At 27.4% G+C, this 23,392-nt stretch overlaps 1 protein-coding gene across 2 annotated transcripts in view; it reads left to right on the top strand.

The window, feature by feature from the left end:
• LOC107449496 (serine/threonine-protein kinase mig-15) overlaps window positions 1-23,392 on the top strand; it is a 64,419-nt gene that overhangs the window by 16,818 nt on the left and 24,209 nt on the right. For both annotated transcript variants that reach the window (XM_043045543.2, XM_043045542.2), the window contains exons 11-21: window positions 1,113-1,167; window positions 2,898-3,146; window positions 4,418-4,493; window positions 6,703-6,848; window positions 9,036-9,193; window positions 11,534-11,775; window positions 14,662-14,711; window positions 15,233-15,300; window positions 15,508-15,726; window positions 16,895-17,087; window positions 18,452-18,663. In XM_043045543.2, coding sequence (XP_042901477.1) covers window positions 1,113-1,167; window positions 2,898-3,146; window positions 4,418-4,493; window positions 6,703-6,848; window positions 9,036-9,193; window positions 11,534-11,775; window positions 14,662-14,711; window positions 15,233-15,300; window positions 15,508-15,726; window positions 16,895-17,087; window positions 18,452-18,663 — 1,668 coding nt within the window. The remainder of the gene's footprint in view (window positions 1-1,112; window positions 1,168-2,897; window positions 3,147-4,417; window positions 4,494-6,702; window positions 6,849-9,035; window positions 9,194-11,533; window positions 11,776-14,661; window positions 14,712-15,232; window positions 15,301-15,507; window positions 15,727-16,894; window positions 17,088-18,451; window positions 18,664-23,392) is intronic.

Raw genomic sequence — 23,392 nt, 5'->3', positions numbered from 1 at the left:
GTGTCAGAATTATTGCTATTTTTATTGACTTTCTTAGTAAGTAAATATGTTGAATATTGCTTTTTTAATTGTATCTATAAATAACTTTGAAATAGTAGCTATTAAACATGATACAGCACATCATTTTTTAAGAAAAAATTATTCATTGATAAGTGGGATCCCAGAAGCAGAAAGTGCCTAAAACTGTGACGTACGTCGCAGAACAAAGGAAGTTCTGCTGAACAATTTGTATCTTGAATAAGTGACAGCGTTTTCCTGCGATAATAATTTATTAATAAGTCATCGTCATTAACAAAACTTTACACCTCGAAAGTGATTGAAAACGTAACAAATCAAGAATGTTTGCCTTGATTTAAAAATAATGTAGAGTATCTGCGTATGATCCTGTATTTTAATAAATGAAAATATGGTATTTTAAGGTAAAGCTGACTTTTTTTTTGCTGTGAAATGCTTGCAGAACATTTGTATAAATAAGTCCTGTTGCAGAACATCTAAAAATATTCTGCTTCTGGGAGTGGGATGAGGAAACGCTAACTGAATGCTCAATGAAGTATTCTTTTTAAAAATATATTTTGTAGTTTTTTTTAAAACTAATTTTCTTATCTACAATTTATAATTTTGGAAATTTGTATTGTGTTCTTATCCTCATTTCAAGTGTGATTTTTTAACTAATTTTAGAATTATAATCGCCTAAAGGTTAAGTTGACATACATGATAGCATTTAATTTATAATACTCATAGTAACCCCACCCTTCTGAGTAATAAGTTAAAAAGAGAAAGGAGTTCATAGAGTATAACTGATTAACCAGTTCACAAGAGAGCATTTAAAAAATCATGCAGATATGGGCGTGTTTAGAACTGACTCTGCCTAATAATACTTATGCCTTTAACTTAATGTTTTATTTAAAAAGAAAAATAATGAGGATGCTATATAAATGCTCAAGTTATTGGTAAAAAGAACTTCTATCAATCATATTTTACTGTTAAAAGTGTTTTTGTATTTTTTTTTATAGACAATTGAAAACTAGTGTTTTTACTTTTTAGATTATCTTATAACTGTTTGCATTTATTTATTGAGCTTGTAAATTTTTTAAAAATCTAATTGTTTTTAGAGTGATCTGTGGTCCCTTGGAATAACAGCTCTAGAAATGGCTGAATCTCAGCCTCGTGAGTATTTTAATTTCAATTCAGTTAAGAACTATTTACTTATATTTTAGAATTGATTACACCTAAGTTAAATATATTGTGGTCACTAGAATGACAAGATATAATTAATGATACACAAAATTAAGGAAAATATAAAAAATTTTCTTCAGTTAAATATGTTTTTGTTATGAAATTCAGTTTATTCCACACGTTTGTAGTTTTATACTGTAAATGGTTTGTAATATTGCCAAAATACCTTTTTTAAGTTCTGGCTGTTTTTTGGCATCAATTCATAAGGAGTGTTGAAGGCATGTGGATAAGAGTGATTTACCCTTATTAACATGTCCAGGGCAATTCTATGGTGTCAAACGTAAAAAATAAGCAAAAATTTCTTTGAACAATTTCATTTATGAACTATAAATTAAACTTGCAATTATTGAATTTGTATTTAAAATGCTTAGTTCACTATATTCTAACAAAAAATCATTTATTTTATAAAATCTGATAATAAGTTCACTTTAAATAGATTAAAGTGTTGGTATCAGACGTAAATCACACAAAGTTAAAATATGATTACTTTGTTATGTTTCCTTTAAATTCTGTGAATTGGTTTGGAACTTAATTTTAAACGCAATTAAATTTTGAAGCTTACATTTAAATAAAATAATTCAGATAGTTTCTAAAAAATCTAATACCATATATAATTAATTTTAAATTATTTTATGTCTGTGTTGGATGTAAACTTTTTGAGGTCGGAAGTAAATTGTTCATTTTAAATGTAAATGTAAGTCAATAGATATAATTATAAATACTGAAACTTATTCCAAATTTTATTCTGATAATATTTGGAATTTTTTTCAATTAAATACTTTCTTAAATTAGGATACTCTCTTTTTCTTGGTGATTAGAACATATTGATCATGTATTTAAAAGATAACACTGTCATTCTTGCTTTAATTTTGCATTTTAGTGTGATTATTAACCCCTTTCATAATTAAATTATGATAAAAATAAAGGATGATGTTTTGCTCTCTATTTCTCGTGCCTGTGATATTTCCAAACTAGAGTTTTCAAAAATACATGCCAAAAAGATTAAAACAATTTTTGTATCAATCTTTAAGATTCAATTTTCAGAAATCAAAGTAATTGTATGTTATGCAATCTTAACTTGTTTCTTCAAAATTACTTTAAACACAATAAGAATTCAAAGACCTGAGTAAATTTATTGTAGATTGATTAGAGGTAATTTGAGATTATGCTTTAATTTCAATTTTGATAAAATAATGATGAATTGGAAATCGGAATTATTGTTAGAACAATTAGGTAAAACGACTAATTGTAAAGACACTAATGCATTGTTCACAAATTCGCAAGACTTGCTGCTAAAAGAATATTTTTTCCATCATTTCTTAAACTTGAGTGTTGCACCTATGTACAAAAAACTGTGTTATAAAACATTGAATGTTGAACATTTACTTATTCTTAATTTCTTTCTTTTACTTATATATCAACTATGTAACACTTTATTTAGTTACAGTGTATTTTAATTTAACAAATAAAACCATTTTACACTGGTAATTTTATTATCTTTTTGTTCTTTTAATCACATTATTAACCCAAAAATATTTTCTGATTACATCAAAACTTTTTACAGCTCTTAAATAATGCTCAATGTACCAAAGTAAATGCTCCTAACTTTAACTCTTCACTTATACAATTTATAAAAATAATTTTTTAAAAATTTCTTTCAGCTCTTTGTGATATGCATCCAATGAGAGCATTATTTCTTATTCCTCGTAATCCCCCTCCTCGCCTTAAGTCTAAAAAATGGGCAAAGAAGTTCCATAGTTTTATTGAAACTGTATTAGTTAAAGATTATCAGCAAAGGCCTTATACTGATCAATTACTGAAGCACCCATTCCTTCGAGATCAACCAACAGAACGACAAGTTAGAATTCAACTCAAAGATCACCTAGATAGATGTAGGAAAGTTAAGAAAGGTTAGTAATTTCCATAAAATATGTGGTGATAAAATTAATTTTTATACTGTCCTTCTATTTTTGTATATCATTGTATGCTTAATGTAATGAAATTCTGAAAAATGCTAAATATCTAGAAAAATGTGCTTTTGATCAAAATACTAAAGTAGGGACCATGTGTGGCAATATATAAATCCTAACTTAAGTTTAAATTCTAAAACATAATTTAACGAAAATTTATTAATGGTGTTAAAAGTGACTTATTAGTCTGATTTTCTGAGGTTGATAGGTGCTTAATCCTTTAAAAAATTGAAAAGTTATATCCAAAATAATTCTTATTTTTGCTCACTAAAAATTCTTATCTTTGCTCTTACAGCTAATATATAGATAATGCTCATTGTAGTGACTTAATATTGTGAGGTTGATTTTTTTTTTGGGAGTTTGCCTAAACATCAAAAATATTAACTTGTAACTAGAAATTCTCATTTATATTTCTAATTACTAGTTTGCAATGAAAAATTAGCATTTTTAGCTGTAACAAAAATAAAGGTAGAACTTGTTTCATTTTATGTAAAGGAAAAAAGCAATCTTTGGTAATGTCAAAAGTTTTAACAAGAATTTAATTAAAAAGCGAATAAATATTTACATGCTTCCAATGAAAAAAGAATCATCCTTTATAATAAGAAAAATTATGATTATATGATCTAAAGCTAAAATAAAAATCTGATTCATAATTGTTTTTGGAGGCATTATTTGTTATTATCCAAGGATACAATTTTAATTTCATATCTTGTGGTGCAATATTTATCTTCTTATTTAACACTACAAATTGATTTCTAATTTACCAGTTTCTATTTTAAGAATAGCTTAACATATTTTAAGTTTATATTTCCTGACACCTTTGTTCTAGAGTAATCCCCTTTTTGATAGGATACACAAAACTTGCTAAATGCCCATTTTTGAAACGACTTTCTTTTAAGAAAGAAAAAAGTAGAAATGGAATTGACAGTTCATATTTTTAAACTAGTTTTTATGGAATATTGTATCTATAGAAAATATAATTAGGTGTTTTGTTTTTTTCTGTACTGAGATCAATCTAAAATGTTATACTGCACATAAAACCTTTACTCTCTTTAAATTGTTCAATTTACAAATAGTTTTTTTAAAATTATTTATCTTCTTTTAAAATAAACTTTTGAATTTTATGGAATATTTTATCTTTTAAAGCATTTTTAACTGTGTCATTGCTCAAGTTTTTTCTTGTTATATGCATGTTAATCTTTCTTTTACAGGAGATGAAAGAGATGTTGATGATTATAAATATAGTGGAAGTGATGGAGAAGATGATGATGTGATTCCTTTACAAAGGTATTATGAAATTAATATTGTTGTTTTATGTATATTGAAACATTCATTATATGTGTTTAATTTTTTTTAAAATATGAAATGAAAGAAATTTTTTTATATAAAAATATGTTTAATTCCCAATAAGTTTCTTAGGATAATTGAAAAAAAAAATGTTTCAGTTGCATTGCTATTTCTTTACTAAAATTGATGTCCTCAAAATAAAGAATTGCTATCTTACACAAAGTTTTAATTTCAATGTAAAAATTATTTTAACTATTAAGATTATAAAGATATATAATTTGTTTGTTGTAACTTCAGATAATATGTGTTCAATTTATCTTTCGATTTGCTTAAATAGTTGGTCTTGTCATACATTTAGTATTTTAAAGCTTTTAACTGAATCAGTTTTCTAGTTAAGTTGCAGGCATTATTTTTAAGTAATTTTTATGAGATTAGTTTGTCTTTTCTCTATCAAAACAATATGGGTACTGTGTTGTTATTTCCCTCATTAAATGAACAATAACTTTTTTACTGTGTCTTACATTTCTGAAAGGTAAGTTTAAAAAATATTATGTAATTATATGTATGTAGTAAAGTTTGATAAAATAAGGGCCAGTAAAAGCATTTAAGAAAATCAAAAAAATATGATGTTTAAATCCCTTTTATTTTATTATTAATTCTTAAAGTATATAGGTAAAAATATCGCAACAAACAGGATTTGAAGTTACCAGAATAATGTGGTGTGCACAAAATTAGTATTTCAGCCCGAGTAAAGCGTTAAAGCCACCTGTAATTTTTAAGGTAAAATATATTTACTAGCTTAAATATTATGCTAGCTATGAACACTGTAAAATCATTTCTATTTGCAAATTTGCCATACATTTCATCAAAGCTTTGGTGCTCTTTGTGAAGTTGATGAATAGTAAGAATTTAACTGATCATGAACGAGAACAGATGGAAGCTTTTTCTCCAGCAGGAATGTGTAGCCATAATATTATGATAAAGACAGGAAGATTAAAGACTGTATTTAACAATTTCTAAAAATCGAAAGGCAATTATGGTTAAAAGAATATTGGGGAAGTCCTATAGCTATGTTCTCGCATGATGAAAGAAGAGTTAATAGACTTGCATCTACTGGGAAATACTCAATAAGGAAACTTATTCAAGTGGCACATTTAAATGTTTGTCGAAAAATGATGCATAACACAGATTCATTTTTGCAGCAAATATTGACTAAACCTGGGTTGCTTCAGAGGCCCAAAAGAGAGCATTTAAACTTCATTGTGCAAGTCATGACCAATGGATTCAAGTAATTTTTTGATGGGAAAAAAATTGAATTGATGGAAGTTCTACTGGTATGAGTAAAAAAAAAAGAAAGCAAAATAATCTCCAAGCACCCATTAGGTGTAGGTTTTGTGATGGCTTGGGGATGTTTGTCTTATAAAAGTGTAGGTTCAATTGCATTTTCTAAGCACCCATTAGGTGTAGGTTCTGTGATGGTTTGGGGATGTTTGTCTCTTAAAAGTGTGAGTTTAACTGCATTTATTTTGGGCAAAATGAATTGAATGAATTTATTTGGGCAAATGAAAATGAAATTCATGAGCTTTTTAAAAATGTCATAGTAATTTATTTTTTATCAAATGCAGAATTTCTTGCAAGAAAAAAAATAGATATACCACTAAGGCAACACAGCTATTCATTCAAGGTACAGACAAAAAATTGGTTTCAAGCCTAACAATTTTGAAATGACCAGCTAAATCTCCAGATTTCAACTTAATTGAGAACTCATGGAGTGACTTAGCACAAAGAGTATATGCAAATAGGAGATATTTTACATAATCAATTAAGTTGAATTCTACTATCGAAGACAAGTGGTATAAAACAAACTCAAAGATAGTTTTATCCATGTAATTAAGAATATTTGATGTAATTTGGAAAAATGGCCTTAAAGTTTTTACTCAGTTTGAAATTCTAATTTTGTACATATCACTTTTTTCCGATAATTATACAATTGCAAATCTTGTTTGTAACGTTATTTCTTAACAATGCACTTTAAGAATTAATGATATTTAAACCCCTTTTATTTTCATTTTCCCCAAATTTTTTTACTGGCCTTAAAGTTTTTATTCATGCTGTATTTGTGTAATTTTATCTTTGTAGTATATAAATACATTTCTTTTAAAATAAATGTCTTTTCTGTTAAAATAATTTGTGAAAAAAAATTGTTTAGCTCAAGAAATTTAGCAGAAGTTGATTCAACTCTGCGAAGAAATTATCAAGATGACAGTAGGACTTTGACACCATCTGGAAATTATCAAGCTTGTGAAACACCTTTACCTCCTCCTCGTCCACCTGTACCTCCTCAAAGACTAATAGGTTTTTATTAAATCTCTGCAATACTAAATATTATTTAAATTAAAATTTGTATTGAAAAATCTTATATTTTGGCACTATTTTCTCTAATTCACTTTTTTCCTATACACTTTTAGCAACCAAAGTAATTTGCTTTCATACTTACTGTATCTTTCCCAACAAAGTGGTCCTAGCTTGGGCAGAATTATGTCAAAATAGTACAAAATTAAAACATTTAGTCTTTGACTTATATTTTGATTTAACTGTTGATGACGTTTGGTTAAAGCATCACCCTTAAATATGGCTGTTTTCAACAGATTGGAGTCAGTGCACAGAGTTACAGATTCAGGTGGCTTTGTCCTGATCTGGATAAATCTTAGACTAGTGATTCGATTCTCCATTAGAGAAACTCAAAGAACTATAAAAGGTTCCAGAGAAAATAAGAGGGATCATCTGTTTATTTTATAAATGTACAGAACTCCTTCTTAAGAGTTCTCAGCTTGTTCAATCTCAGAATAGGAATTAATCTTTTAGTACATACAACTTTTTTTTCTTGATATAAAAGTTTTGTGTGTTTTGACATCTAACACACAAATCAGGATTATTAATTTCACAGTTTTGAGAAGGTTGTCTTTTTTCTTTTCTTTTGAAAGTTCCAAAAAAAATTATTAGCATCACAGAACTGTTTTTTTTTATGCCTATAATGACCTATTTAGAAACACATGAAGAAACAGTTCATAATAAGAACGCGCCCCTAGTGGCGTATGACGTCATATCCAAGCTTTGGTCCTATGCAATTATAATCATGATGGTGTGTTCTAACTCTCCTAAGAGTTTGTTGCTGCATTTACATGACCCCCTGTTATATATAATGTTTTTAAATTTGTATCCAAAAAATAGACTAAAAATATCATTTTAAGAAAAGTCTGTTGCTCGGAAAGAGAAACCGATTGCAGCTTTGAAATCAGCAATACAAAAGTAAGGATTTGTTTAAAAATCTTATGCAACAGAAAACGAAAAAGAATGTTCCTTAGAGTTATTTAAGAAACCTAAAAATGTCTGAACACAATGTTATATTTCAATTCAAAATGCTTCATTTTCAATTGAAAATTTACCGACACTTCTTTCTGAAAAAAATCTTTGTTCTGCAAACATAGTTAGCTTTTATGAAATTTTATACAAAATAAAGTGTTTTATTTAAAATTAAACAATCACAAAAATTCTTATTGTTCACTCCAAATTATTGTTTGCTCATGGAATTGTTCGCTCCAAAACTGTGTTATTTTTCTATCTCTGCAATATTATTTTTGAATAAAATAAATCTTATCAAGAGTATTTGTGGCTATATAAGTTGTGTAAAATTTGAAATTTTTTACATAAATCTGGAAAGAAATGTAACCATATAAATACATTTATTTTAAAAATGGAAGGGAAAGACGTCCAAATTATTTCTTTAAATATATAATATTGAAATAGATTTATTTAAATATTGCTTGTTAATTTGAAAAAGGGTATATTTGCATTTAAAACTTTTTTTCTGACACTGTGATCGTTAGAGAATGGACCAATATTCAGGGATGATTGTGCTCCGGAAAAAATCCGGTAGTTTCTGCAAATCCAAGGTCCTGAAGTTTCAAGAAATCATTGATCACATTTATGCATAAAAATTCTTGTATATTTTATTCAAACATATTAGAACTAGAACTAATGTTTGGCATCTCTTTCATTTGTAAATATTTTTTCTGATAGAATAATAAATTTAATTAGAGATAAAAGTAAACTTATACACAATTATTCATTTAAATTTTGCTGCATATAATTTATTTAGAATTTCATGTTTTGTAAATATCAACGATTTAAATTTATAAAGACATTAATTTTTTGAAATGTGTCATTAATTATTTTACTCATGAAATTTTCAGGATTTTGGAGTTGGGCTCACAATTACCCCTGAATATTGTAAATAAATTAAATTTTTTAAACAAACATATTTACAGAAACAAATTTTTCGTTCAAAATTATTTTTTCTCAAAACTATTTTTCTCAAAATTATTTTAAATGGCTTCAGAGTCATTTAAGGTTACTTAGGTTAAACCATTTCAGATTTTTAGGTTAAATTTTTAATAATTGTCTTCATGGTGAGCTGTAAAATATAATTTTTTGATTCATAGAGTATGTTTTTAAACATGGGTTATATTTATCAAAAAACAGTTGTTCCTGATCCTCCACCACCCAGTAAACCTTTGCCACCAATACCTGGAGAAGAAAAAAAGCCAGCTACTCCACCAAGAAATCAGCAACTTCCACCTCCAGCTTTACCTCCTAGTAGAAGTGCTGGAATAATTAAACCTATTCCTAGGAAGCCAGAGGTTTCTTTTTTAAATGTTAAATTGCATGATTTTATTAAGTTGTTTGAAAATATCTAAAAAAAAAAAAATCCTAAATATAAACAAATTCTTTGAAGTGGAGAATTTTTATGTGCTCTTTTTAGAAGTATTAAAACATAATTTATAGAAAAAATTACTAGCCAATTAACAAATATTTCTGTTTCATGTAATGTTTGGTTGCAGTTTCAAGTATTGTAGAGGTGGGCTTGCAGTTTTAGTTATAATAGTTTAGTAGGTCAACATACAGCTAAGCATCAAACGAAGGAACAGTTTCAAATTCCAGTCTTATTCATTCAAAACTGATAAATGAACTTGGCTGAAGGCTTCTGAACTATGAACTGAAGGCTTCAAAACTATTTTTTTGTAATCGCTTGCTTTGGGGAAAAGTGGAGTTAAAATGGAAGTAAATGCAAACTAATTTTACATATAAAGAATAAGATGATTGTTAAGTATTTTTTATAAGATAATTGTTTTTATATTTTTATTTTTAATAATTAAATAAATTAAGGGATTAGATAAATTGCAATTCGACACATTTTTATTTATGATTATTTAATATTTTCTACACCAAAATTTAAGGTTTTGACAGTAATTTTCAAAATAAAGAGTTGTGTTCTAAAATAATTCAAGAACATAATTGATGGAATACTTTTAATTTTGCATGAATTTTAATTTAAAAATGCTTAATATTTAAAATAGCTTGAATATTTTTTTTTCGCTCTTTTTTTCTTTAAACCTGCAACTGAAGAAAGGGAGAAGGGAATGGCAATCCTTGTAAGAGGCTATTTCTGGGGCAGTTGCAGGAATTCGTCAACGCTTTCTTTGACTAAAGGGGAGAGCATCTGTTGCACTACTGTTACTTTCTTGCAAACTGTTTTTCACCTGCATTGTTAATTCTTAAAATTAATATTGATCCTAAATTATAAAAACAGGTTGCTACAAAGATGAAAAAGAGAAGACTAATAATATTACGGAAGATCAATTCAATAAAATAGAATTTTCAAACTCAAGTGTAAAAAAAAAAATCACCAAATAGCTTCCCCACTAGATATGCTGCTAATACTGAAATTTAATGTTTTGAATCATAAACGCTGTGGCATTTCTCTACAAAATTATGGTAATAATATCCAACGATATAGTAATTATACACCTATAGAAATTCTATTAAAGTACCCTGGAACTTTTAATGAACATTATTTAGTAAGTTATCAGTTAAAGAAGAGAAACTGAATTCCCGTTTCAAAGTTGTAAACAACTAGAAAATTTTATTCCTTTTTCCTATAAGATGTCAGTACAATTGAACAGAATTTCATATAGGAATAACATATCTTTCTCAGAATTCATAAAAACTGTAATAATGCAAATTTTAAAAGTCTCCACTGCTTAGAAGTTTTAAATTTGGAAAAAAAAAAGACTTAAAACCTTATGTTTTTAAATGTTCTGCAATTTATAACTCAAAATGGCAAGGCATGGTTTTCAGGCTTAAAAATGTTCCAAGATGATAACTAGCAAAAATTAGAAGGAAAATATTACTGGTAAATTCTACTGTGGTACTACGGTTAGTTCAAGCACTTTATCTTACTTTGCTCAAAAATTCTGGATATTAACTTACGTAAAATCTCCTTAATATATAACTTGTTGAATAATTATGCTTTGTTGGAAATTTTATTAAGAAATTATATATATTTACATATTAATCTTATTTTCGATTAGTAGTATTTCGATAGTAATCTTATTTTCGATTAGACTGTAGGGAAGTAATGTTAAATTTTTGGTTTGTACTTAAGTCTTACAAGTTCAATTTCAGGCAGGAGTTTGTTTTTGAAATCATTATTAGCTTTCTTAGCATTAGTCAATGCTCTTTCCAAATTTTCTGCTGACTTTGAAAAAACCAGTTTAACCTACGATAAATTTTTAATGTATTTAATGGAAAACTGGTACTTAGTAAGGAAATTTCTACGCAATTTCGTCGAGGGACTGAACACTTTTAACAACTTTTCAGCAATAACTTAAATTTAACTAAATGAACGAAATTAAAGGTTCTGAATTTTATCTTTATATATGTTTTGATTTGTTAACTTATAATGAAATTAGATTTATATTTTAATTTATTTTATGTTATGACAATAATTTAAGAACATAATAATCATTCAAGCATTGTACGCTTGCATGTAGGAACCACAACTGTAACATTTTTATCTTTACTATATAATTTTCTCAACTTGACTTTAAGACTTCTTAGTTTAATTTTTTCTTTTTTACTTGCTCTTTTTGTTTTTTTATCACTGTTTATTTTATTTGTGTTTTGAAATTATATTTCAGGAATTAGACGTGTCATCACATTTGGCTGACATGTCAGTTACTGATAATTCCTCCAGTCCTAACCATTCTAATGTGCAACTGCCAATTTTATGTGATGAATATTCTGTTTTAAATGGTAGTTCTCCTGAGTTTCCACCACCTCCTCCACCAATTGTTTCTGATTCTGATGATGAAGATGAAGAAGATGATGGCTTAGTTCAGAATGATGGTACTTTATTGGCTTCTGATCCTCCCAGACCTTTGTAAGTTATATTAAGTATTTTTAAGTTTTTAATGATAATTTTCAAGTAAAAGGAAGAAGTTCAAGTATCTTAAATCTTTTATTTGTAATGAGGAAAAGTTAATTACCACCATCATTAAAAGTACGCAAATTCTTAAGCTCTGAATTGAATGTGCAGTATATTGGCCTAGTATCAGTAAACAAATTAGTTTATGAATGTCCTTAATCTACCCAAATTCTGGAATTGTAAGGTTAGATAATGAACCACAATTTGAAGTTGCTAGAAAAGCAGAGTTCCAAGGCTTCGTAAAAGTGTATGGCCTTAAGCATATAATTTCGAGTGCAAGATATCCTCAATGCAAAAGTTTTGTTAAAGCAGCAGGGAAGATAATTGAATTAAAATTCAAAACGTCTAAAGATCCTTACTTGGCTTTGTTGAGGTTTAGAACGTCACCCTTAAAGAATAGCTACAATCCTACTTAATTGTCTATGGGACATAGACTACAATCAACCTTACATTTAACAATTTCACTACTTCAACCACAACTTGTTGAGAAGGAGAAATTAGAGGAAAAAGAAGAGAAACTAATAGAAAAGCAGAAAAAATATTACTGATTAAAAGGCACAATGCCCATAAATTGAAACCAAATACATCCCGTTGAAAAGATACGGATAACTACTCGGAAGGCTATTGGTACTGTACAGCGAAAAGCTGAATCATCAATGTCATACTTGGTTTAAAAAGGCAACAAGTGCTGCAACAGGATAGAAAGCATTTGATTCCAGGCTCTAGCTCAAAGCTCAGGGTGGCCACCCACCTGGAAAACCTTCAACTTTACAGAGATTTTTAATATGCTCTATATTTTCAAAAAATAAAGATATTGTAGGCTTATTTCCAATGGCCAGACAAACAGCAGTTAACCCATACTTTTGCATGTTTTAAAAATATTAAAGGAGGCTGGATATAAACTTTTAGCTGCTATTGGTGATAACAACTGAGTAAATCGGAAAACATTTGATAAGTTGTGTGGTGGCGCATTGCAACCATCAATACCTAATCCTGAAGATCCTAGATAGAAGCTATTATTATTTTTTGATAGAGTTCATATTTTTAAATGCATCCGNATTGTGGTGGAGGTGGAAGAAGGGATTAGGATATTAGCTTCTGTTTTTAAATTCGCTCCTTGGGCTGAATCCATTTATGGCTCAAGTTTGTTCCGATGCTTTCATGGTAATTTTTTTCCATTTTGACTGAAGGTTTTTGTATTTTTAACTTAATAAAATTCTCCAAAAATTAGTTGGTTATAATTTAATAATAATAGATTTTATATTGCACTCTTTTTCTGAAGGCTTTTGTATTCCCATTCAAAGAAAACTGTGAATTATTTTTTCTCAGCAAACCGAGCAAAAGAGTTTTTTTAAGAACTAACTATATATTAATATTTAACTTTACTCTTTTGTTGGTCAATATATGATTTGTGATTCAAAATTTTGTACCAAAACATTAAAAAATAAATAAAAAATCTTGCCAAATTGTCAAAGAAAATTTTTTTTTTCAGGATGTGTTAAAAAAATAACATTTTGAATAAAATATTCTATAATATAGACACTTTCCTTGTACACATCCTACACTTTATCAGAAAAAAAACAAAGACCTGGAAATTTTAAGATTTTTATCTGGAAAACCAGGAAAAATCAGGGAAATTTGAAATCTCATTTGAGTGGCCACCCTGTAAGCTACAGATTCATCTGCTGAAAGATGATTTGGAAGAAGCTTCTTCTAAAGAAAATTACAAAATCAGCTTGCCAGAATGAGATCCAGATTCATCAGTCTTGACTCAGAAGAAAGATAAATCTTCAAAAGCTGTTGTTACTCATTCTTGGAGAATTGTGAAAGTCCCGAGTAGACTAAATGTTTATAGGGGGAGATATGGCATCAGCTATAAAGAACTGTGAGCTGATATATGTTAACTGTAACTTTGTATTAGAATATGTTTAATGTTTTCCATCTTGTATCTCATTGAGAGTGAATGTTCATACGTGCATTTAATTACATTCTCATCTATTTAATTAGCGCTATCAAGAAAGGTACATGACCACCAAGAATCTGCATGAAAACATTAATCTCTCTGAGAATCTACATAATAACCTATTCTAATGAATATTTTAAAAAATCAAAATATACATATTTGTTAATAAAATTCAGGTTTTCATGTAGTGACATAAATGTTATATTTCATGTATGTTTTTTTTGTTACTTAATAAAGCAGAGTGCATAGGGTTTTTAAAAAGTGCTTAAAGGTGCTTATTTTCGCTTTTTTAATGGACCTTAAAGGTGCTTTTTTCATTGGATGTTTTTGAAAAGTGCTTAATTTTCCCTTTTTCAAATTGAGATTTTTCCTTTACCATGTTGATTTTCGCCATGAATTATGCAAAAAGACACAGTTCGCATTGTTCTATTCAACGTTTCCACAATTGATTCAACCCCAATCTATTTCACGTATTGTCAGTCTGTAGCATATGAAAACACTATTTGTTTTACATTATTCAAAACTTCATGATTTTTGACCCAATTGTCAAAAACAATGCCGAAAGTTTTTTCTTCTTTTGGCATGATGGTTAAAACAAGATAAAACCAATTGACAAAAACTTTCCAACCCTGCTTAGTTATGATAAAGTGCTTAAAATATTTATTGAGTGCTTGAAAAGTGCTTAAAAGGTGCTTATTTTTTGTCGAATAATTTGGCTATGCACCCTCTGAGGAAAAATTTAAAAGTTGATTTTAAGAAACCTAAGAATATTCCAGTCTAACTAAAAGATACTTATAGTGATCATAGTACCAATTTTTTATCGTCTTGAAATTTTCAATTCTGTTGTTTTATTGTAATACATATTTGTTTTATTACAGGCCACCTGACTGTTATAATACTGATACACTACGAGCTTTAGTTCAGAAAGGTAAATAAATGGAAAACTTTTTGTTATTTTATGAATGTGACAAAATGAAAAACGCAATTCATTTTAATTATATTTTGACTATGTAAATGCTGTTCATCTTTCAATTTTTCTTCAGATTTTGCTCTCAAATGAAATTTTGTTTGTGGAAATTTTGATAACTTTATAAAGAATTGAAATATATTTTTTATTTTAATTAGTATATTTATATTATATTCATACAAATACAAGTATGATACAATACATAGCTGCCAACATAAGTACTTTTTGAGGAATATTTATCCTAGCCATAATAAGGAAATAAATATTGCTTTTATAACGTTAGGCAGTGTATCAGAAGTATTTCAAATTTTGTTAGCACTTTTAACCTTTCTATGTTTCTTGAAATTATTAAATATCGTGATGATTTGTTTGAAATTAAATTTATTAAACTGAGAATGAAATATCAAAGCTCAAGAGTTGTTTGCCCTACATATGAATGTATCTAATCTTCCTTGTTCTTACTTATTGGTTTTATATTTCAGTGTCTAGTCAAGCACCTAATCGTCCTCTTCCTCCTACTCCTGATGATGAAGATGCTAAAGCAAATCAGGTTTGTCCTTAAAAAATTATATTCAAGCTCTTACAGGAATTATTAGTTGTTAGTAGTCTACAAATGAAAATAGTAATATTACTTTAATTAATGTTAGGAATTCTAAGTTTCTCTCTGGTTCATAATAGTAAAATTAAATAGAAGCTTATAAAATGCATGAAGTAGGAAAATGCATCTTTGATTGACATTGATTACTTGATGCTTCAGGAATCTAGTTCAAAAGAACGAAAGGATCACAAGGATCATGTGAGCCCAGTTTTGCAAGATGTTGCTAGGTTACAGCATGGACAGCGTTTGGAGTCTTCACAAAGCACTCCTGCAAACATAGGAATGGCAGGCTGCCATCCAGGTGGAGCTCTACCAGATTTATTTCCTCAACATTCCTCTCAACATGTTCTTGGAGCAAAAGAATATAGAGCTGATGATGTAATATGAAATTTCGTTATAATCAAAATAATTTTTTTTTACTGAATTGAAATATTTTACTGATTAATTGCTGCTTCATATTTTATTCACAATTGTTTTGTTAGTTATTATGTATTTTAATTTAATATTATAATTACAAATAATCCAACATGTCCTGTTTAGACCATCAAATCCGTTGCTGTTATATTAGTTTATTTTCAGAAACATTGAGGGTTGTAGATTTTGTGTCTTAAGCTCATATGTTTATGTAGAGAGAAGGAGAGCCAGGTATCTGCTATTTAAAGAGACTCCAATTATTACAGATTCTTTGTAATGACAGGAAATAGGTTCCTATTAGTAGCAAGAGTAATGTATTTATATGATAATAAATTAAAATTTAAAGAAATTTGTCTACCTTTAAATATAAATAATTTAAGCAGATAATTTAACATAAGGTCATGCAGACAAATGCTTAAGTTCTAATAATTTTTTTAAAAAATAAGCTGTTTGTATGAAAAATTCTACTTTAGTTTACAGCCACTGAAAAAAACTGATTTGCAACAGCATCAAATAGTTTCAGTCTCTGAACTTACTGTATCATCAACCATTAGGACAGTGAAGATTTAATAGCTGGAAAGTTCTGGGCAAACTTAATCATTTACTGCTAAAGTTTGTGAGGAAGAAGTGATTATCCTTGAAGTTGCACCAGGCTCATGGGAAAGTCCTCAGTATTTTCTTCTGCAGTAACTTACAAGTTTATTACAATCTGTTCACATCTGTTAACATGGCTAACAAAAATGGAAGATTTACTCAATCGCCCAAAATTTGCTCCAGCTTATTGTAATAACTCTTGAATAAAGAAATATAGTGACTAATAACCCTGTGAATAACGTAGCTTTTAATTAGCCTAAAAGTGTCTGGACTCATTTCAATAAGCCTTAAAATTGTTTGAATCATATGAAAATACAGATGCTTTTAATGAATGAGCCTGGCTTTTTGAAAAATTACTGTAATGGTTACATTGGTTTGCAACAAGCATGAGTTTTCATTTAGCCTGCAACATATTCATACTTGCACATTTATAAAAGTGTTAATTTTAACACCTATTTTTAAAAAAAACCATTCTCTTTGTCTTATTTAATGTCATCTATAAGCATTGTTTCTTAATTTTATTTCTTGTTCCATTTAGTTCCACCATAAACAGAGATCTTTTTTGACTTTTGGATTTGGAGCAGGAAGTGGATCTTCCCCATCACCCCAAAAGCTGTCTCAGATCAATGTTAATGTTACACCATCACCTCATGAAATCACACCAGATACTCCTGAAATTAGAAAGTACAAGAAAAAATTTAATTCGGAAATTCTTTGTGCTGCCTTGTGGGGTGTGTAACATTCATAATAATTCAAAATATTTCTTGGAGCCCTGTTGTTTTTTCATTTATTTAGATAAAATTACTGAAAAATTTCATGTTTACTCTCAGCATGAGTGTTTTAGTTAGTTTAATATTTGTTATAAAATGAATTTTAAACTTTTTTTAACTTTAAAAATAGTTTAATGTAATTATTTTTTTAAAAAATAATCTTCAAATTAATTTTGGAGAAACAGCGTTCTTTAACTATGAATTAGACAAAAATTTGTCATACATTCTAGCTTTCATTATTTTAAAAAAAGAAATAATAGAAATGTTTTAAATGTAATTAAAATCCACACTGTTTTGTAGGCAGTTATTAAAAGGGTATGATTGTCAGCATTTTTTTTGGTGATTTTACAATTTATTTAGTTTTTCAATTTTTTCTATCTCTAATTACTTGTTTCTTACAATTAAGTAGGTAATCACTTTCAATTTAAATTTCATACATAAATTGACCCAAAATATTTCCATTTATGTTATTGCATTAGTTAAAATACTATTTTATTTTATATATAGCTGTTCCACTTATTTTATTAAATGTACATACTAAACAGGTTGCTTCAAAATAACATGGCCAAAATTAAAAGGCAAAGCAGGCAGAAAAAAGAAATTTTAAAATTATATGTCATCAGAGGTTACAAGCAGCTATAGTGGCTTGAAAGTTGTATGTGTGAGATTATGCATCATTCCATGTAACCTTGATGTAATGGCAAACTTTTTGAGCCTCTCTGTTGTAAATTGGTTATAAATGTCCAACACATTTGGAACTACGGGAAAAATAAATAGATTTAGAATTATTTTATGTTATCCTTCTATATTGCACATAATTTGCAACCCGTCTAGCAGTTTCCGATTAGTGTCTGTGTTCCTATCGGATTGTTTCTTAATATTTGTTTGTTTGTTTGCTTTGCCTATGCGTTTGATCAATTAATTTAATATTATTGAATTGATTAATTGATATATGTATAAAAAACAAATTCAGAGAAATCAACTTATTCTGTAACAAATCAATTCTTAACATATAAAAATTATTTTTAAGATATTTAGAAGGTAGGCCATGGTGTTTTCTATTTTTTTTGTTTGTTTCATTGTCAGGCACTTGTTAATAATTTATTCTACTTTATGCATCATATCTGAACTGAATATTGGTAAATACCATTTTGCGTTGAGGAAAGCAGATTGATTTTTCTCTAAATTTCATTTAAGGTTCAATGTTTTATTTTGACAGTTAAAAAGCTAATGTTTTTAAGCAGATGTAACAGCACAATATGGTATCACATTGGATTCTGTTTGTTGCAATGTAGAGCTTATTCAGCTTTTTTTTCCTTTTGTAGGTGTAAACTTGTTAATTGGTACTGAAACTGGATTGATGTTACTTGACAGAAGTGGACAGGGTAAAGTTTACCAGCTTATATCCAGAAGACGTTTTCAACAGATGGAAGTTTTAGAAGGTCAAAATATTTTAGTATCCATATCTGGCAAGAAATCTAGAGTCCGTGTGTACTATTTATCATGGCTCAAAAGTAAAATTCTACGATCTGATGCGGTATGATTAAATTTGTCTCTGTTTTTTTAAAATTTGAATGTATATGCTCTGAATATTGTATTAAAGGTCTAAATAAATTTTTTTTCAAAATTTTAATTAATTTAAAGAATATTAAGTGATAGCTTAACTCACATAAATTTTTAAAGTAGTTGCTTTATCACATTTTTTTACTTTTCTCAATTTCTACCAAATTCTCATTAATTATACGATAATCCTAAAGCTGATCAAAAGCAGTTATAATTATTCATAAAATATTTCCTTTTTGGAGTTGCTTGAATTTTTTTGTGACTACCAGCTTTCAATAATTCTTCACTATCTAAAAAATCAGATTCGAATTTCACGGCTTCTGCAGCACAGTTATTTACTCATCTTATTGTGTAAAACACATGAAATAGTTTAATTTTAATTCACATTCCATTGTTAGATGATATTTAACTTCATAAAAATCATGAAACAATAAATCATACTCCAAAATGTTTATATACTTCTGAGTTATATCACAGAAATAATTAAAAGTTGATACAATGAATGATGGTTTAAATCTTTTAACTATTATACTTTTTTTGTCCACTTATCAGACTTAATTGATATTTAATTTTTCCTTAAAAATGTTATGTGAGTTTTAAAATTAATATTCTGGTTAGATCTGGAGGTCTAAGCTAATATCTGGAAAAGTTGGGGAGTTTAATTTAACAAGGGCCAAGCATGCGATTTTTGGGTCAACATTTCCTGCAGAACAGATTTTCTGTGCAAGAGTTTTGTGTTTGCCCATTTGGCATGGAGTTAAATTTCACAGAATCGTAGCATTCCCTGGTTTTATGACTTAAACAGTTTTCAACTGGAAAATGGTTTTTGGTTGCTAGGCTCCATAACAGATAAAAGGGTGAATAAACTTCAGATTGTCTATTATTATTCTTGGTTAAGACATTTATTGGAATAAATAATGTTTCATAATCTCTTACAAATCATTAATGCTTTTAATGTAAATTTCATTAATCCCTTATCATCAAGTCTTCATAAATGAATTTAATTAAACTCGCAGGAAGAGACTGCTGCTCCGCATAGAAATCCTAAAGCATTACCATAATATCCTGGTTTTGATCCAAAATCCAGGTTTTTAGGGCCTTTTTGTGAAAAATGTATATTATTTTTAGAAATTTCTAATTAATACAGAACATTCAGTTTTTTTTGTAAGCTCACCTGTTTTTACATAATTTTTTTGCTGCTTCCCTATGTTTTTTTAAAATTTATTTTTATGTATTTAATATCTTGTTCTGATATGCGAATTTTGAATTTTAGCCCTTACTTTTTTTTGAAACTTTCAATTCCTGATGATTCTATCATAATTTTACATAGTTAGATAGTTTTACTATTTCTACTATTTACTAGTTAGATAGTTTTACTATGTCGTTCATAGTTACTACTATTTATAATTTTTCGACCCTTTTCACATGGTTTTTCAAATTCCAATATTTTTAAAACAATGCTATTATGATGTGCAAATTTCGATTTTGGATTATCTTTTTCTGACATGTTTGATTTGTTACGATTCAATCTTAATGTCACAATGTTTGGTGATAATTTTTTTGGTAGTTATTTATCATTTTTTCTGCTTTTTTCTCGTGGTTTTCCCCTACTCTGATATTTTTAACACACTATTATGACAAGTGTATTTTGAATTTGAGTTCTGATCATTTTGATTCTTGACGATGCTGTCATAAAATCATGTCATTTTTTGTCTTTTTTATTCGAGAATCATCAGTGGAGCAATTTTGTGTAATCATTTTTATGAAGTGAAATTTTGCAAAGGGGCTGTTTTTACAAATTATAATTTTGTGAATGGGCTGTTTTTGTAAATTATAATTTAGTGAGTGGACTGTTTTTTAATATTCAAATGTTGTGAAGAAGCCACAAATTGGCCCCAATTTGCACCTGTATTGACCCCTGATATCTTCCAAAAATTTATTTTTATTATAAATTGATAGATATTTTGCATTTTTTAAATCCACTATTTTTATTTCACTTTACCTTTTTTAATATATTTAAAGATAATAGAAGGTAGTTACATAATTTTTGCTTTCCTCTCTTTTCCTTGTAAATTTTTTCAGTCTTGTTTTCACTCCTAATTATGTTTAAATCTCTAATTTATTTTTTATTTTATAATAGGGTGAAAAATAAGCTGCCCTTTTTTTAACATCTTGTTTTATGTTGTTCTCATCTAATTTACTATTTAAATGCATTTCCTTTGGGCGAGGTTTAAAGATGATACAGCTTACTTTTTGTATCATTAATCATTTTACTTTCGATTGGGTTTAATTCCTGTTCATTTTAACATTAATTTAATATTTTAATAAACATATTCGGAATACTTGTACTGTTGCTTTGAATACATTTGTTTTGTAAAGACATAAATTTCTAAACAATTTTTAAGGTTTTTTTCTCTGTGATGTTTAAGTTTAATTTTTTCTTCTTAATGAAGACTCAGTTCTTTCTTTGTTAGCAAATTTTATTTAATATTATTATGAATATTTATTTCATTTTCAATGAATATAAAAATAATGAATTTATTTTTTAATCAATATAAGTCAAAATAGGAGAAAATATTATTCATCACTAAGAGGAAACTCCTATCCAGTTGTCATACTTTGCATATTTTATTTTTTGAAATATTATTTTGCTTTGCATATTAAATTTGCTTTGATTATAATTACTATTAAATTCAGAATATCTAGAGGATTGAGAAGATTTTTTAATTTTAAAAAGAAATATTTTATAAACTAGTATCTGTAGTGCAGATTATCTTTGTATAAAAGGAATATTAATAAATGTATTAATAATTAGATTTCAGCATTTATTATTTTTTACAAATCTGATAGAAATTTTAATAAATTAGGTATATTTTTTATTTAATTTGCATTATATATCACTATCATTAGTAATATTATCTTTATTAATAATAGTGAATTAATGATTAATTTAAAAAGTGACATTATTTTTTATAATTTTATCTCTTTAGTGTTTTTAAATATATGTAAAAAATAGCACTTTATTTTAATTTATATTAAGACTTGAACACACCTTTTTTTTTCTTTAAAAATTCCACTCTTGTTCATTCTTGCTTTTTTGGCATCATGCAGGTGCAATGTATAAAATTAGATTAAACATGAATACAAAATTAAATCTATAAAAAATTTAACAAAGACTAAGTTGAGTGAGGCAAATTGTTTTTTTTTAAATATTTTTTTCTATTTCATATGTTACATTTCAACTGTCTTTAATACAATTTTTTCTTTGTATAGTGGTGCTATATTTTTTAATTTATATAATACACAATATCATGTACAAATTACAAACATTAATTTTTGTTGTTTATTTTATATTTTGACAATCGCACTGTCAGTATATACTAGGATATTGTACTGGAATTTTTTAAAATCATATCTGGAAAAGTCAGGGTATTTTATTCTTCTATTTAAGCAGCAATCGTTATTCAACATGTACCACACTCGATGCTTTTAGATGGCGTTCTTAATTTTGAAGTATCATTTTCTTTATTTAACCAGTCATATTTCACATTCAAGTATTATTTACTTCTATAAAAATAATGAACGGTTTAAATCATATTCTAGAATGCTTAAATGTAATGAACAATATTTTTGTACTGAAATAGTTATCAAATGTTTAGAATGAATGATGTTGTGAGATTGTACCATTTTTGCAACAATCAAATAGTTTTTAAAAATTCTCTTGGAAGCTATTATGATCATTCACTTTTATTTCATTATCATTCATATTATCATTAGCTATTATTTTTTCCTGATATGTATAATCTTAGAGTATGTTTAATTCACCTCTGCATTCAAAATCAATTGTTAACTTTGATGATTGCTTTTGTAAGTTACAATATGGAAGCCTTTACATTGTTTAAAAGTAGAAATGTGGCTGCTTGATCATGCTTGGATTATATATCATTCTATTATTATAAATAGCTTTTTTTAGTGAAATTAATGTTAACAAGTGTGTTTTGCTATTTTTCATATTATTTTGAAAATTATTATCCAGCATTAAATAATCAGTCTTGTAAATTATTTATAATTGCTATTCTAAAATCCAGAAAAAAACTAAGTGGAAGGATATCTGATACTGAAATTCCAGATAATTAGGTCGTTACCGGATAATTAAATATTGCTTATATTTCTTCATTAATAAATAAAAATCCTAAATTAATAAATAAAAGTAAAAAGAATTTTTTATTCATTATATTTATTAAATAATGAATCTTTTTAAAAAATGTGCTATAACTGAAGTTTTAATTCTTTTGAGCAATGTGTTAATCTTAATATAATTGCATCAAATTTTCAGGACATGTTTAAAATACATCTAAAACAATAGTAGCTGGTATGCATAAAAATTTCAGAAATTTTATTTATATTTTTGGAACAGTCTAACTTAGATTCCTAGTTTTCTCATTAGTTTTTTTATTTTGTTTTGGTATACAACTATTTGAAAACTACTTTACTACTGAAACTACTTTATTTTAGAAATTATTGAAATAATTTCCAAAATTTATTCAAATAATTTATAAATGCTCTTTCCCTTTTTTTTCCCTATGCGTGTGATCTTAAATTTTTTTTCCTGTTTGTATCCATGACTCCTGAAGTGTGTAGCATAGCATGGCACCCAAGGGTGCTAAAACTTCTCTCTGGGTTGCTTAACTGCCAACTTATGC

Source organism: Parasteatoda tepidariorum, chromosome X2 (assembly GCF_043381705.1).
Source record: "Parasteatoda tepidariorum isolate YZ-2023 chromosome X2, CAS_Ptep_4.0, whole genome shotgun sequence".
In the NCBI taxonomy this organism is placed as follows: Eukaryota; Metazoa; Arthropoda; class Arachnida; order Araneae; family Theridiidae; genus Parasteatoda; species Parasteatoda tepidariorum.
Note: the sequence above shows the minus strand (reverse complement) of the source record. Positions and strands in the feature narration are given on the sequence as shown.